Raw genomic sequence first — 17,351 nt, 5'->3', positions numbered from 1 at the left:
ACATTTACATTTAGCTGTATCAAAACAGCTTATTGCTTGCTTGCATCCAGCTAACCAAGCAATCCAGAAGGCTCTGTATCAGTGACCTGTCCTCTTCATTATCTGTGACTCCCCCATTTTTTGTGTCATCTCCAAATTTCATCAGTGAGCATTTTATGTCTTCTAATTAAGCTTGCAGATGACAAAAATTGGATGCATGTATGCACTGAAACATCATTGGCAATACAATTATATACAGATAAACAAAATACATTTTGTTATGTATCCTTACCGTTTTATCATTTCTCATTACTCATCATCCAGTGCCCACTGAAGTCATTGGAATGACTCTCACTGGTTTCACTGGGTTTGGATTAGGCCATTAACTCACTAATTCTCCAAACGTGATCCTTTGCAATGGGCTTCCTGGGCATTAGTGGGAATTAGTGAGGTACAAGTGCTGGAACATTTTGCTCATACTTTTGTTTTTGTGAAGTATTCTGAACAGTATCTCCAGTCTTTGGGGACTCTTGTCCAGTTGCCTTCATCCAATTGCCCATACCTACTGATTCTTGGTTGTAGCTTTCCTACAAGCCTGAGGCCTCAGTCATATTGGGGCACTAGACCAGTGTTGGATGAACCTGGTTTAAAAAATATGGTAAACAAGCTTTTCTATGTCAACACTTGCTCTCGTCAACTTTACTGGAATCAAAACTGGGCCCCTTATCTAGAAAACAGCTTTAGAAAACAGCTTTATCTGGGTTTGCTGTAAAATTGGTTTCCTTTAGTTTGAAATCACATCTGCTGGGGAAAGTACATCTCAACTAATTTTCAGAGAGAAACCGAGAAGAATTGGTCCGTTATAGAGGATGGAGATTTAGCATTTGATTAATATTGCAGCAGAAAACAGGAGAGTAAAAACAACTATTACTGTCTTTGAGTTAGAACAATGTTGGGAAAAGAATCCCATATGATAAATATCCTATTCAGTGTAGAATTGTACCTAAATCAGCAGCCTCCATTGACAGTGGAAGGTTATTATCATGATTAGCCTCAAAGAGTAGTGTTTGAGTCTTTGTTTCACTGCCCTATTGGTGACCCAATACCAAGTACTAAATGAAACTGAATCCAAATATATAGAGCTTTCATGCCAGCAAAAGGTTGTGTGTGGTCTGATGCTTGTAAAATCACAGTTGTAATGCTGGCATACACAGCTGGGCTGAAACAAATACATCAACTAACCCAGCTGAGTCAGCAATCAGTGTAGCAGTGGGGCAGCATATGACACAGGCAAAGCAGTTGACAGACAGGGATCCACATTCGGGATGGCTGAAGTTATGTCATTATCCTGTCACTGATGTACACAAGAATGATATCAGAAATGGCTAATGTCTATCATTTTAAATGTTTATCAAATACATTTTTATTTTTATTTTTTTGCTGTATGGTTGAGCCAGTGGATGCAAATACTGGAAAACTCCTTGTCAAGGAGAAAGTGTGATTAGAACAGCTTCCACTGACACTTAAAAAATAACTGCAAATCTGTTTAGCTTATCTGAGTCATTCCCTCAACAGTGTGCTTCTTGGGAATACAGGCTTTCATATCATTATTTTGTTTCCCTTAAAGGTATGCTTTTAACGTTTAATATGTGGAAGAACAGGCCTACCCAACTGTGCTTATGGCTTTTTAACACAAACAATTTACAAATGCAGTGAAGCAGATAATAGGACATATGATACTGAATTTGTAAACCCATGCTGATGACACCGCTGTTGCATAAACATTACTAGAAGCAGGACTACTACATAAGCAACATATTGTTCACTACTTCACAGGTGGCCTACCAGCCCAGTGGTTAGTCCCCAGTTGTGCCCGTGAACACAAATCAGAAGAATTCTGTTCTAGAAGAATAAGTCTTTCATAGCTGGAGCTATAGAAATTGGGGGAGGGAAGAGGGAAACCAAATGAAAGCAAGGCGCATCTTAGATGAAGAACAAGCATGATGATCTCAAGTTCCCATTTAGACTCTAAATCCATCAATCCTTGACTAGAAGACAAAATTATGTTAAAATGTAAGAAGAATTTATAAACATGAAGTGGACTCTTGAGGGTAAGATTTTACAAGTTGTGTAGATGGTTTACTTCAATACATGATCATAACTCTTGGCTTGGCTAAGCGCAATAAAGGATAAAAACACCATTGTTCCTTTTATGTAAGAGACACATCTGGAGAAATTTGCTATTGCAAATAATAATGTTGCTCTAAGAGGATCTGAACTACATATGGTGAAACTATTGATTGGAAGGGGGGAGGGAGTGATTTCTCTTTGTACCAGAAACTCTTCAGGAGGCTGTGATCCCATTAGTATATGAACCACAGTTCAGGAGTAAATCTAAATCATACTCAGTTTTGTTCCTTTTGAATTACTCCATTCTTTGAAGCCTTGAGCTTTTTCTATGATAATTCATTAGCTGCCCTTCACATGCATTTTGCTGAATGAAAACTACCATAGATTTTAGGCTGTCTGGTAGATTTTTTTTTTTTTTTAATAAAGTCTCTCCCTGTTAAGCCCAAAATCTCCCAAATAAATAGGAAGGACTGAATTAGTTCTCTAAGGAATAAAAGTTTCATTGACTGTTAAATTAACATTCTTTTTTCATCTGTCAAGGCTGTTTCCCAGCTCTGGCACTTCGAGTGCCGAAGGTGGGGGCCCGCAAGGATTCTAAAAATTAATACTGGCCACTCCAGGCTTGTGTTAAAGTCCCAAGGTTACAGCTTCTCTCTGACCCTGGATAGGTAGATGCTGCCACCACCAAAATGCAATAAAACCCCTTTTTGGAATCCAGAAAGGCATACTTGGGAATTCCTTCCTGTGGGGTACCTTCAAGCCCTTTCACACACACCCTCCCGGGAAGAGCTGAGACAGAAACAAAGGAACTCAGCTGTTGCCATCAGCTAGTTAAACAACATGTGCACAAACTTCTTAGGACACAAAAAACCTGATCCTGTTCTTAAAAAAGATAAAATTTTATTAAAAACAAAAAGAAAGAAAATATATCTGGAACTTAGGCTTTTTGCTAGATCTTAAAAAAAAATTACAAAACTTAAGCATCAAGATAGCGCTCTTGAGGTTCAGCTTAAAAGTTACAAGCAAAACAAAAGCATCTGGGGGTTAGCAGAGGAGTCCACAAGCCAATAAGAATTAAAGAAATAAACCTAATTGCATCATCCTAGACATTCCCTGATCTCCTTACATATCTGGGGTTTCAGATAAGTAGGTTCGAGGTATGATTTGATGATTTGTCATACCTGGTTTTAAAGCTTATGTAATAGGGGTGTTCAGATGCAAAAATTTGGATCCACCCGTCACAGAAAAAAAGACAGTGGCCAGCCACAAAATTTGGATCTTGATCCAGGGTTGGNAAAAAAAAAAAAAAAAAAAAAGTGTGGAACAAAACAAAACAAAAAGCGGCTGTGCCGCCCTAGGATTGGGCCGAATGCCGCCTTGTACAATCTGCCGCCCCAAGCACGAGCTTGCTCATCTGGTGCCTGGAGCCGGCCCTGAGTGTATTCACTATTTCCTTCCCTTTCCCCCTTTCTGAAAGCAGGATGTTCCATGAAGGGACAACTAGTATGTGTGAACAAGGGAATGAACAATACACGCACACAGGAGCACCTGGAGAGAGAAGCAGCAAAATCTTAACTACCTGTTCAGTGTTTAAATACTACAAGGTAAAGTGAGAGAGACAGGGAGCTGAAGAGAGACAGAACGAATTATGACTTTTGGGATGCTGTGCCAATAGTATAGTCTAATGAGAGGATGATGTACATTCCCATATACTTACTGATTTCTACTGGTTGTGTAAAATCAATCTTGCTTATTGTCATCTTCTGACACTACACATAGTATTTTCTCTACTGTACAAAGCCAAACTGCTAACACAGAATTAAAAAGAGTGATGACATTTCATGTGTCTAAGCCAGGGCCATATGGTCTTTTATTAGGAAATTAAGTTCAGTCAAATATGCAAACACATAGTAACTGTACTTTTATGGTAGCTGGCATTTGCCCTCACTCATTTAGACAGTCTCAGTGAAGTTCTCTCAGACAAGCAAACTAAACGGTTACCACAGAATATCCTGATAAGCAAACAGCTCTGTCCCCCACAATTAAATGAATTTTTTTCTGCTCCATTCATTGCTCCCATAGAGTCTCTTGCTAATATTTTAAAGAATGCAAAGCCTCTTAAAAATGAATGTTTTTCTCTAGCTTTTGTTTTTTGATGAGTGACAAGTGCCAGGATTCTCCTGTCTCAATTATAGTTTATGATAGCAAAATGATTGAACCATGGCATTTTTACCTACATATATTTTACTTTGTTTTTCTTCCATCAATAAACACACCATTTTCAACCTCTCCCTGACTATAACAGACATTTAATGTGAGCAAATCATTCATGATTTGCTTCTAGGAAACACATGGCTCATTGATTAGAAAGTTTAAAATTAAATGGACTCTTCAATTAAAAATAATGACTCACTTATTTACTCCCCCTGCAAGAGAAGCCACTACCGTGGCTGGGTTTACTTACCCAGAATTCCTAATGCAATGTAACCCAGAATGACGACTATGAAGATTACACAGCACAGAACATCGGTACAGTGCCTAAAGACAGAAGGGAACATTTTAAAGAATTAGAAAAGTGTCCAAAATAACTCCTCCTTTGTAAATGATTGATTCATACATTACAAGATCAGAAGTGCCCACAGACATCATATAGTCTAACCTCCTGAATTACACCGGCCACAGGACTTTCCTTAATTAATTTCTTATTCAAGTGTAACATACCTTTTAGAAAAGCATCCAACCTTGATTTAAAAATTGTCAATGATTGAGAATCCACCTCGACCCAACATAAGTTCTAACAACGGTTATTTACCCTCATCATTAAAAATCTGTGCCTTATTTCTAGTCTGAACTTATCTGGCTTCCAATTCTCCTTCATAAACTTACATTCACAAGTCCTTGCTTTCGATGACTACTAAACAACAATCACTCTAGAGGTGGGCTAAGGAGTGTTTCTAGTTAAAAAGAAAGTAAAGGATTGCCTTACCAAACTAAACCACCTCCAACCTGGCCTAGGAGTCGAAACAAGCAGACATGTGAATTAACGTCCCAACGGCTACCAGCTGCAGCTGGTGTAAATTGGCATAGCTCCACTGAAGCCAATGCTGGTCAAGGCCAAGCTGAGGATCTTTAAAGTCAGTCTGTTTTGAAAAGTGCAGACTTAATTAGCGGTACTCTTCAATGTATATTTATTGTACGTATCTATGTATTTAACAAAATTGTCTATTGCACATGTTCAGGATACAATTACAAACCAACTCTGGTAAATTAAAACCATTTTTTTTAAGCACAAGAAGAGGCATTACTTCTCAATCAGAGGTTTAGCCATGGTGAGTTTCAAACATCTATTTTTGCCATAGCCCCATCTAGAAAGGATCAATTAAAGTTTCTTTTTTAAAGTGGATAAAGTGTGTGTGTGCGGGGGGAGGATTCACCGTGAAACATAGGTGCTGGAACTAGGGGTTGTGGGGGTACACCCCCTGACTTAAAGTGGTTTCCATTACATACAGGGCTTACAGTCTGAATCAATGGCTCTCAGCACCCCCACTATACAAACTGTTCCAGCACCTCTGCCCTGAAACCCCCAAAAATGGCTGAAGAGATCTTGCCAGAGTTTTATTAAAAGTCCCATCATTCCGCTTCAATCAGCAAGACGGGTATAATGAAGAAAGCCCAGAAATACTGTCCTTAAAAATTAAGAATGGAGAATTAGACATAAGGGCTTATAGCTCTCGGATTCTTCTGGCCAAAGCGATCCGCACTAGAGAGAGGCCAATCTGAGAGATATGAAGGATAGCGGACGCTTAGTTATGGGTTTGAAAGGAAGGGGGTGAAGAGTAGATCCAGATCCCAGTGATTGGGAAGAGGGGAAAAGATTACACAACTTTTAAACAATTGGAAAACTTGGAGAGACACTTCTAGGTGTGAAAAAGGAACTAAGCATGAATGACCTATGTGCCTCTCCACAGAGAAACAATCTCAGCCCTAGGTTCCTGGTCTGTGTGACTATGGGGATGTGTTGAGGCAAACTGAAAGAACTGACAATGGAGCCCCACTTGTTCTTTAAGCCAGAGGGATCTCAACCTTTTTCCTTCAAACCCCCCCCCCCCAACATGCTATAAAAATTACACAGCCCACCACGTACACATCAACTGTTTTTCAGTAGATTAAAAGCCAGAGCCAGCGTTAGGGGGTAGCAAGCAGAGCAATTGCCCAGGGCTTTATGCCACAGGGGGCCCCACAAAGCTAAAATTGCTCAGGCTTCTGCTTCAGCCTGGGGAGAAGGGGCTTGGGCTCAGGATTCAGCTTTCTACCCTGGGCCCCAGTGAGTCTAATGCTGACCCTGCTCTCTGGTCTATTTTGGCAGACCCCCCCTGAAACCTGCTCATGGCCCCCCAGGGAGCCCTGGACCCCTGGTTGAGAACCACTGCTTTAAGCTATCATTTGCTCCAGTTGTCATAGATGAAGCTTTTCTCAAGTGCCCTGTAATAAGTGTCTGCCCAGAGAATAGATGACAGCACATTACAGTTATGAGGAGAGCTTTAATCTGAAGATTTAGATTTTATTTAGAATCACAAAATGGATAAATAATGAATGGAAATAGGGTCACCTGCTTCCTTCTCTTAACACCAGCAGAAGCACTAAACCTTTTTAAATGTAAGGCTAACATCTGTTTCACACAAATTCTGATACTTTACTCAGGCTCAGTTTCTCACCCGCCAGAGTGGCTGTTAAATGGCACAGTGTTTAATAAAAGATAACTCAGGTAAAAATACTAATGGGAGATGAACTAGAACACTGCAATACTTTAATTATAAGTCTCTTGTTGTCAGAACCCTCTTGTACAAGTGGTATTTATGATTATGTATGATCAGAGCCCATACCCGTTTGTGCCAGTTCATCCCTTACAGTTTTGCAATTATTCAAGTGTCAAATGTTTCTACCATCTCACACCATTTTCTGTTCTGGGTATGACACAGATTTTATAGTGCCTAGCACAACTGATCCTGGCCTCTGGGTGCTGCTATAATATAATTATAATAACTGCACAGAAACTATTTTGGGCATGGTTTGGAGAATTTTAAAATAAATTTACTTGGACTATTTCTTGCACCCCTCTGCCTGTGCAGCCAGGTGCCTTTGTTACCAGGGGTAAAATCCTGGCTCCACTGAAATCAACGGCAAAAGTCCTGCTGACTTTGTGGGGCCAGGATTTCACCTTAGAAATCCAAGGCTCAGCAGGAGAGAAAAATTAAACCAAATATATAAGATACCTCACCAAATGACCTAAAATAACTGTTCCACACGTACCATTTTACTCCCTTAAAGTCACTGGGAGTTTTCAAAACTGGAGCAAATGGAATGCTGGGAATCACCCCTCCCCAAAAGGATTAGACTCCCATTTCTAGCCCTGAAGGGTCACAAGCTATTGAGATAGTACATTTATTGCTGTAACCAGGACTGAGCATTGCCTTTGCTGGGCTTTGAACTGGTTTTGTTTTAGAGCAGAAATGCTCACATTTAGGGGGAAAATAGAAACATTTTGATGGCGAATTGATTTTGCTGTTGTATTTGTATTCAAGACAATGAAACTGCAGGAAGCTGCTCAGGGGGTGAAATTGTAGAATAAATGCTAGGGGAGATGGATTAGTGGGCAGAGTGTTGAGGAGAGAGTGCATGATAAATGTAATTTATCATATGGCCCTTGCACTCTTTCACATGAATATCACTGCCACGTTTTTAGAATATACCTGTACATACCCACCATCCTCATGGGATACATGACGCAAAAATTACAAAAGGAAAAATATAACCATTTTTTCAAACGGATTCCAAACCTTTTCCCAGCAACAATGACTGCACGGGCAACAGGATATTGTAACAGAGTATGATAATACATATAGACAATATTTATAATGATTCATTTGTGTCATGAATTAAAATGTACCGGACAACATGAAAGTCATTGTGAAAGTATGGCTGTATTTGAAATTTACAATGTTTTTACCTTTTTGCAGTTCAGTTGCACCCCAAGATCTTGCCCAAATTTTGTTGTAAGCTTAACTACTCTACTTGAACATTGCTGTCTCCATAGAAATAAATCACTGATAAACCCAACAGATTCATTTTAGCCAGGTGAAGTAATAAAATAATCTCATTTGAGAAGTGCATATTTCTGGCCCCCATGCCAGATTTTATTGCCTACTGTTGTCATTTTGTTTAGTTTATGGGTAGTGCTTTGCTTTCTACCACCTTTCAGAAATGGATTGGCTTACTCGCTGTGTTATATGTGGCAGCACAAAGTAAGAAAACACTTTGTTCCTGTGTCTTCATGGAAGTTGCATAGTACATAGGAGGTGTTAACGGAATTCAGATAAATAATGACTCTGAATACTGAGTATTAGAGATTGGAAGCACTTATTCACTGACAAACCATGCATTTCGTGGCTAATGATTCTGCTTGGGGACTACTTGCTTCTGCTGGCTTCATCCTCCAATTCTACAGTTCATAATGAGAGATTTCAGAGTGGTAGCCACGTTAGTCTGTATCAGCAAAAACAATGGAGTCGTCCTTGTGGCACCTTAGAGACTAACAAATTTAGGTGCCACAGGGACTCCTCGTTGTTTTTACAGTTCATAATGTCTCACGCGTGCAATTCTGTCCAAGATGTTGCAGTAGCAAGAAACCATTATTCTTAATATTAGAGTTGTACCAGTATTACAACAGCACTTACAGACCTGGATCCCTTTGTGCTAGGCCCTGTGCAAACATATAACAAAGAGACAGCCTCTGCCCCAGAGAGCTCACCATCTACATGTATGAATATAGACCATGGGAAACATCACTCATCCTTTGTGGACAAACTTGAAGCTGACCATTTAAGGCATCAATGCTGCTCAGAGCTCAGTGTTAATGGAGCTCTACCTGAAAGCAGGGGTCTGCTCACACAGAATTCTCTGGAGGACTGATGCCTATGTTTTGAAAATCACTCTAAGAAGCCATGCCGTAGGAAAAAGAATTTGTCTGTTTTGTGGTTTATGAACAGAACTCAGGATCCCCTACTTGACTGTAGCCTGAACTGAGAGGTTTCAGAGTAGCAGCTGTGTTAGTCTGTATCTGCAAAAAGAACAGGAGTACTTGTGGCACCTTAGAGACTAACAAATTTATTAGAGCATAAGCTTTCGTGGACTACAGCCCACTTCTTCGGATGCATACAGAGTGGAACTGAGAGATCATCTCAGCTGGTATGGATCTAAATAGAGTGGCTGGTACTTTTATCAAACAGTGTGGCTAGACCGAAGGGCACTATTCAGGAAAGCTGAATAAATATTTGAGTTGGCAGATTCAGTGTGTTCAGGGATACTTCCTTTTCAGCATACGCTCCTATTATGGAGACTAGAAAGTCCACAAGAAAGGTACTAATAAGGTTTTAATGCAAACGGTGCTTTGTTAACCTATCAGCCTAAACACTAAATTTTCTTAAGTTTTCTTCAGAGAATCTTTAATGAGAGGGATTGAAATGAGCTGGCCCATGTTGTCTCACTGAATTGTACTTCCTCCTGGTGGCTGAATACTGTGCGCCAGAAAGTTTTAATTTTAAAAAATTAATTCTCTAGCCTTTATGGCTGCGAAGGAAATCTGCAAAATGTGAACCAGAAGAAAGCCATGAAGTGATGTCTCCTGAGAGCCTGCAACAGGAGCTCTAAGAAAAGTAAAACTGCCCATTCATCTCAGTGGTGTGTATAATATACTACAACAATATAGATCGCAGTGTGCTGCCAAAGATACAGGCACTGATTAAAATTCCATTAGCAATAAGAAATAACCTGTTTCTTGCCAGCACTCCTCTACGTCAGACTCTTTCAGGTTTTGACTCTGAAGCCTGATGATAACGATGTTGACATTTAAATTGTCAACTGTTTCAGTACTGACCACAGTACCCAAGAAAGGAGTGAGATGATCTTATCATGAAGATCAGCATAATCTACTGCAGAGGTTGGCAACGTTTGGCACGCGGCTCGCCAGGGTAAGCACCCTGGCGGGCCGGGCCAGTTTATTTACCTGCTGACGTGGCAGGTTCGGCCAATCGTGGCCCTCACTGGCTGCGGATCGCCATCCCAGGCCAATGGGGGCGTCGGGAAGCCGCAGCCAGCACATCCCTCGCCCGCACCGCTTCCCGCTGCCCCCATTGGCCCCCATTAGAGAGACAAGGTGGGTGAGGTAATATCTTTAATTGGACCAACTTCTGTTGGTGAGAGAGACAAACTTTTGAGTTTACATAGCTCTTTTCAGATATTACCTCACCCACTTGTCATTTCCTGGGCTGCAATAACACTGCATACAAACCAGGTATGTAAGGGGGAGTTGTTAAACAGGTCTACCCTAAACAAAGGAATCTGTAAAAAGAACAGGAGTACTTGTGGCACCTTAAAGACTAACAAATTTATTAGAGCATAAGCTTTCGTGGGCTACAACCCACTTCTTCGGATGCATATAGCATGTATATGCATCTGAAGAAGTGGGTTGTAGCCCACGAAAGCTTATGCTCTAATAAATGTGTTAGTCTCTAAGGTGCCACAAGTACTCCTGTNATTTATTAGAGCATAAGCTTTCGTGGGCTACAACCCACTTCTTCAGATGCATATACATGCTATATGCATCCGAAGAAGTGGGTTGTAGCCCACGAAAGCTTATGCTCTAATAAATGTGTTAGTCTCTAAGGTGCCACAAGTACTCCTGTTCCATTAGAGGAGTGAAGTTCTGGAACAGCCTTCCAAGGGGAGTAGTGGGGGCAAGAGACATATCTGGCTTCAAGACTAAGCTTGATAAGTTTATGGAGGGGATGGTATGATGGGATAGTCTAATTTTGGCAATTAATTGATCTTTGATTATTAGCAGGTAAATATGCCCAAAGGCCTGTGATGGGATGTTAGATGGGGTGGGATCTGAGTTACTACAGAGAATTCTTTCCTGGGTGCTGGCTGGTGAGTCTTGCCCACATGCTCAGGGTTTAACTGATCGCCATATTTGGGGTCGGGAAGGAATTTTCCTCCAGGGCAGATTGGCAGAGGCCCTGGAGGTTTTTCGCCTTCCTCTGTAGCGTGGGGCACAGGTCACTTGCTGGAGGATTCTCTGCACCTTGAGGTCTTTAAACCACGATTTGAGGACTTCAATAACTCAGGCATAGGTTAGGGTTTGTTACAGGAATGGGCGGGTGAGATTCTGTGGCCTGCGTTGTGCAGGAGGTCAGACTAGATGATCATAATGGTTTCTTCGGACCTTAAAGTCTATGAGTCTATGATTGTATACAATATTGCTGTATTATAAAAGTATACAGAGTGAGGTCTTTTCTGAAAGCTAATGACGCACTGTGATTCATATAATTGTGAACTGTATGTATTAAATCTATATAAGGAATTATGGATACTCATTGATATTAGGCTATATAGTCTGCCCATACAGGAGGGAATGTCCCAGCTCTCTACCTGTCTCCTTTGTAAATTAAGCATGGTGGAATCAGAAACAATGGAAGCCCCATTTACACAGAAATCATACAGGAGGATGGGAAGCCCACAAGAAGGGAAGAACAGCATGAGGTCATCCTGCCTCTTGAAACCAGTCCTTTGAACTTGGAAGATATAAGCAAGGACAGAAGCCATTTTTGGCACAGTCACTGCACAGACAACAGGCCAGAGGTCTTGCCAGCTGAGAAAGATGGGTCCTTCAACCAAGGTAGGGTTGAAGTCTCTGGAATTGAACATAGATGAAACACCTGCTTAGGCAAAGATTTTTCACCTAAGAAGAAAAGAAGCCAGGCCCTTGTGCTTCTATGGAAAGGAGAAAGTCAGCTATGACTGGGAACAAGAATGACTGGTGAGTGAAACCATCTTGAACAAAGCCTGTATCTTGCTAGATTAAGTTTTAGACTTTTAGTGTTTTCACTTTTATTTGCTAGTAACCCTTTCTAACTTTATTCCTTTTATTCGGCATGCCTTAACCTATGTTTTATTTTACTATAAACCAACTCAGTGTGGTATTTAAAGGGAGGGGTTATTTAGCCCTACTTAAGTTAATAAGCTGTCATGTATTTGTGTGTCTTTAGAGGAACAAACAAACCTTATTACTTCTCTGATCTGTTCACGAGAGGGCTGGACACTGCAGAGCACACAGTTTTAGGGAAATTTGGGACTGGAAGTGTGTTGGGATCACCCTGCAAATAGCAACCAAGGCTGGTAGAAGCCAGAGTGGGTCTGCAGAACGGATGCTTGGGTCAGAGATGCTGAACCAACACACAGACCGTCAGGGTGTGACCTGCATGCAGGTAGGCTGGTTGTAAGCAGCCCAGGTTGGGAGCGACAAACAGCAAAGCATTTTGAGGCACTCAAGGTTAGAGGCAATGACACAACTGGTCTGGATTGCCCCCCCAGAATGTGAAATACACTATTTATGAAAATGCTGAACAGCTCTCTGTGGTATTCACACTGTTTATTGGGTCTGTCTAAAACATCCAGAAATAATCACTGTGCCAGCTCCTCAGCTGGTGTAAATCAATATAGCTCCACCAAAGTCAATGGAGAGATACTGATTTACACCAGCTGAGGATCTTGCCCAAAGTTATTGTGGCAAGAAAGACTGAGGACTGAAATCAACTGTACCACTTCAGTCAAACACTCCCTGGATTAATACTAGCTGGAGTGTTATCCTGGAGACAGAGAACTTTTAGCTTGTTTCCAATTAGGTTTTTTTTTTTTTTTTTTTTTTTGACTCTGAGCACATCAGAAATACATGCTCAAGAGATATTCCTATATTTAAATTAGAGATAAAAAAGGGAAATCAGACCCACTGAATGGGAAGGATTCGACCCATCTGTTTGGAAGACGATTTTCAATATTATTTTCAATGTAATTTTGTATGTGTATATATGTATGATCATATGTGTGTCTACACAGATAAATAAGTGTATACAAAGGGTTAAGACCTGAAGCATTTGTATCTGTTCATGTTTTGCTACAAAATTAGTGTCTCTATTGTTAGCTTATTTTAAAAATTATGGGTAAAATGTGATCCTTAATATTTTAAAGTCCATGCTTGCAGACAAAGTACATAATCATGCTGTTTTCCCTCAGTCTTCTAGTGTGCGTGAAATTTTAATGCTCAGTGAAGAGGAGAACTGAAAACAGTTGGCTAGAGCGAAGCATAGCGTGGCTATGCTTTGTACAAGCTTCCTCCCACAGCTCTGCAAATGCACCCCTGTTCTGACCTGAAAGACCCCACTTATTCCATTAGGAAGCCCACTGTGCTGAAGTACAGCATTTTGTGTAATGTGGCTAAATGTTCATGAGAACTAAATAGGCTGGGACCTTGGAATTCATTTGACTTGTGACCTAATTTCAGGACTGAAATGTAAGTTTCCAGAGGGAGAGGCTGTGACACTGACAGACCACGCAATCTTCTCGTCTATTGCTAACATTTGCTTTTATATTTTCTGAGAAGTTTAAAAAATTGGAGGCAATTCTAATAAAATATTGTAATCATCACAAGTCCAATGCATATCATTTCCCCATTTTATGTTCACGTCTGTGCTACTCATCAGCAGACTGAAATGGATTATGTCAAAAAACTCCATTTTCTCAGCAACTACCAGTATTAAATATTAAACATATCCCAAAAGATTAACATAGGGAGGCTGAACGCTGTATAAACCTTGTACAGCGCAAGTGCACACCAAACTAAGATTCATTTCCCAGTAGAGCCTGGGATTGAGCTGATATAAATTCTAACAAAACAGTAAGTTGTTGGATCTTATCAGAAAGTAATAATAAATTTCATATTCTGATGGTTAAATATTTTTTCACAGTCTAGTTCAACCAAAAGAGGTCTGAATGTTAAACCCAATTCTGATAACTATGTTGTAGTGTAATGACAATGTATATTAAAACAGGCATTTTAGTCTAGAGACATATTTTCTGTCTGAAGCTACAATAAAAACCACCACCAAACCAGCCTGTAAATCTAATCATCATGAAGGCCATTCACACATCATATGGGTCTAAGTTTATTTTCTAGATGGTTACACAGATAAAGAGAAGAAAAAATTCCTGTCTATTTTATTAGTGCAGTCAGGTAAGTGGGATGCAGGAAGACAGTGTCTTGAGGTGAAATCCTAGTTCCATTGAAGCTAATGGGAATTTTTCCATTGGCTTCAGTGGGGCCAGGATTTCACTCCAAATTCAAATCAGAGCCATAAGCATATCAAAATATAATTGATTCAGAACATCACTCCTGGGGACTATGATTTGTGTGTTAAGGAAAAAGTCTGTGGCGTTTTAATGGGATACATTTTCAGTCTCAGCCAACTCCCCACAGGTGGATCTAGGGTGACCCAGATAGCAAGTGTGAAAAATAAGGATGGGGGTGGGGGATAATAGGTGCCTATATAAGAAAAAGCCCAAATATCAGGACTGTCCCTATAAAATCAGGACATCTGGTCACCCTAGGTGGATCAGAGGCGAGGACAAGAATTTTGTAGAGAGAAAGGGCATTAATGAGCCCATTATTGGTGCCCACACTTCAAAAAGAACATTGACATATTGGAAAGGGTTCAGAAAAGAGCTACAAGAATGATTCAAATACCAGAGAAACATGCCTTATCGTGAGAGATTTCAGAACACAATCTATTTAGTTTATCCAAGAAAAGGATAAGAGGTGAATTGAACATAGTGTACAAGCACCCAAATGGGGACAGGATTTCTCATAGAAGGTAACTCTCCAATTTAGCAGAAAGAGGTTTAAATGAGATCTGTTGAGTGGAACCTGAAGCTAGACAAATTCAGACTAGACATAGGGCACACACACAAAATTAATATGAAGGGTAATTAGCTGTGGGAACAACTTACCTAGAGATGGGGTGGATTCTTCATCACTTAAAGTCATTAAGTCAAGACTGGATATATTTTTAAAAGATATGCTATAGATCAAACAGAAGTTATAGGCTTTATGCAGAAATTAATGGGCAAGGTTCTATGGTTTGTGTTATGCACGTCAGACTATATGATCATAATGGTCTTAAAATCTATCAGTCTACAGAACAACCAGAAAAAAGGGGAGAAGGCAGAAGGAAGCAAACTGAGTCTGAAAGTGAAATGTTATTGATTGATTGATATGGGATTTATCGGTTACCTTTACTCAACAGCCACATATATAGGCAATACCCACTGCCAACTAAAAAGTGTAACAAAAGGACAAAGCTGTCCCAGAGCCCTAAACACGGCACTCTATAGCTTTCAACTGCTGTTTACAAATCCTTATTAAATTAGTAGTAAAAGAAGAAAGAAAATAAGACTAGTAAGAACATGCCTCTATGTGGCCACATGTAAAAAACATTTACTCTCATCCCACATCTTTCCTGATGCAGTCTCTTCCTCCTTTATCTACCCAGCCCAAGCATTTAAGGGTTTTGTTTTTAAACACTGACAAACATCAGTAATGATATCTAGTTGCTTGTTTTCAGTTTTAGAACAGCTGCTCCAAAATAGGCTGTTAATTTAAAATTCTGATGGTCTCTTCACGGCTTGTCTCTTGCTTGGGGGAAGGGCCCTGCCAGGGTGCGGCTTGTGTGGGCCACTAAAAAAAAAAAAAAAAATTTTTGTTTTTTTTTTTTTCTAGAAAAAGTCAAAATTTTCATTTTGACCATTTCAAAACATTTTGGCTTGAGTTTTTCGTTTCAAAACATGAATTTTGAAATGTGCTCAATATAAAAAACCTCTCACAAATAAGGGCGAAAAACACCAAAAAAGGTCAAATCGCTGTTGACTCAAAATTATTTTTTGTGTTTTTCAATTTAATGAAAAATCTTAGGGAAAAAAAGGGGGAGAGGGGTTTCAGGTCAGATCAAACTGGATTTACTTTTTTTCCTTTTTCGGTTCGGTCCCCAAATTTCACGCTCATTTAAATCCAGGAAGGAATAGGAGTGGGTCAGGCCACCTGTGCTCGAGGAAGGCATCAAAGGTAAAATTCTACTGCACAGAAGGCTCCATGCCAAGGTCTGAACCTTGAATGATAAAATATTTGCCTTTCTTCTACAGCATCTCAAAAGTGCTTTATAAACCTTATAAAGTAGTCAAACACTATTGTTCCTATCTTACATATGGGAAAATTGAGGCAGAGACAAGGACAGAACCCAGATCTTCTAGCAACTAGTCTTGTGCTTCACCGTGAAACTACCCTTAAGTATGCTTGAGATAAGTAAAGAAGGAACATAAAGAGTTCTGAAGAAAAGGAAATCACCGTTTTCCTAGAGCATCGTGGTAGGGAAGGAAAGAAGAGCCCAAGAAGAGGCATTGCTATAGAGGAAATGAAATAAAATCACAACTGGTGGAATTTACTAGGGGATAGGCAGGAAGAAAAAAAAAAAAAAAACAGTTACACATCAAAGCCTTTACTGTAGATCCCCTCCACTTTATTGTGGATATAGTATGCTAAAGTTTTGCTCCTGATTCCCAAGCTAGGAGTCCCCTTTCTCACCAGACCTCAGCTCTTCTTTGAAGTTCCATGACCCTAAGAGTGTATAGCTAAGAGACATTCATTTATGCACAAAGGAAAACGGGTTCATGAACTGCAAACATGTTACCAAGTTAAATATGCCGAAAAGCCAAGTAGCTGGGTCTTACAATCTTTAGTCAGCTGGACTGTGGGTTTTAAATTTAAAGCTGCTTTCAAGGATAGCAAGAGCTAGCAACCGCCTCAAAGAGAAATTGTGTCCTTCAAGAGATAACAGGGAACACCACTAAGCAAAGAGGAACGCATGAGAAAAATAAAGAAACTACATAAAAGAGGGAGGAAAAATAACCAAGGACGATAGGGGAATAGTTCAGACCAACTCCGAAATGAGAGAGAATTCAAAAGTAGCTTTATGATTCAGTTATATAACAGCAGTTTCAAAAATGTGCTATGACATCAGCGATAGTCTCTTGTTGCAGTTTAAAGAAAATCTGGATGGAAAGAAGACAGTGCATTTCATACAAGAAAATAGTCTAAGTGCTGGAAGAAAAACTGGAGCAATTTGTGGTTTTGCACCTAACAGCATTGTCATCAAGGTTATATTTAGGAACCTATTAAGATATCTCAAAATGGCATTAGTGAAACTTATTCCTAAACAAGCACAGCATGGATTACTGAACTTCTTATGAGCACAGAGTGGCTAGCCTCCCCTGTGACATACTCAGACGCCTCTGTTCACAGA

General features: G+C 40.0%; 1 protein-coding gene across 1 annotated transcript in view; it reads right to left on the bottom strand.

Moving 5' to 3' along the window:
• The window catches only part of SLC44A5 (solute carrier family 44 member 5), a gene marked incomplete at its 3' end in the record, with an annotated part of 99,228 nt that overhangs the window by 55,632 nt on the left and 26,245 nt on the right, over positions 1–17,351 (bottom strand). The window contains 1 exon segment of the mRNA XM_034778325.1: positions 4,574–4,647. Within this exon segment, the coding sequence (XP_034634216.1) occupies positions 4,574–4,647 (74 nt within the window).

The sequence above is a fragment of the Trachemys scripta genome, chromosome 8 (genome assembly GCF_013100865.1).
Source record: "Trachemys scripta elegans isolate TJP31775 chromosome 8, CAS_Tse_1.0, whole genome shotgun sequence".
NCBI lineage: Eukaryota > Metazoa > Chordata > Testudines > Emydidae > Trachemys > Trachemys scripta.
The sequence above is the reverse complement of the archived record's forward strand: the minus strand, read 5'-3'. Positions and strand labels throughout refer to the sequence as shown.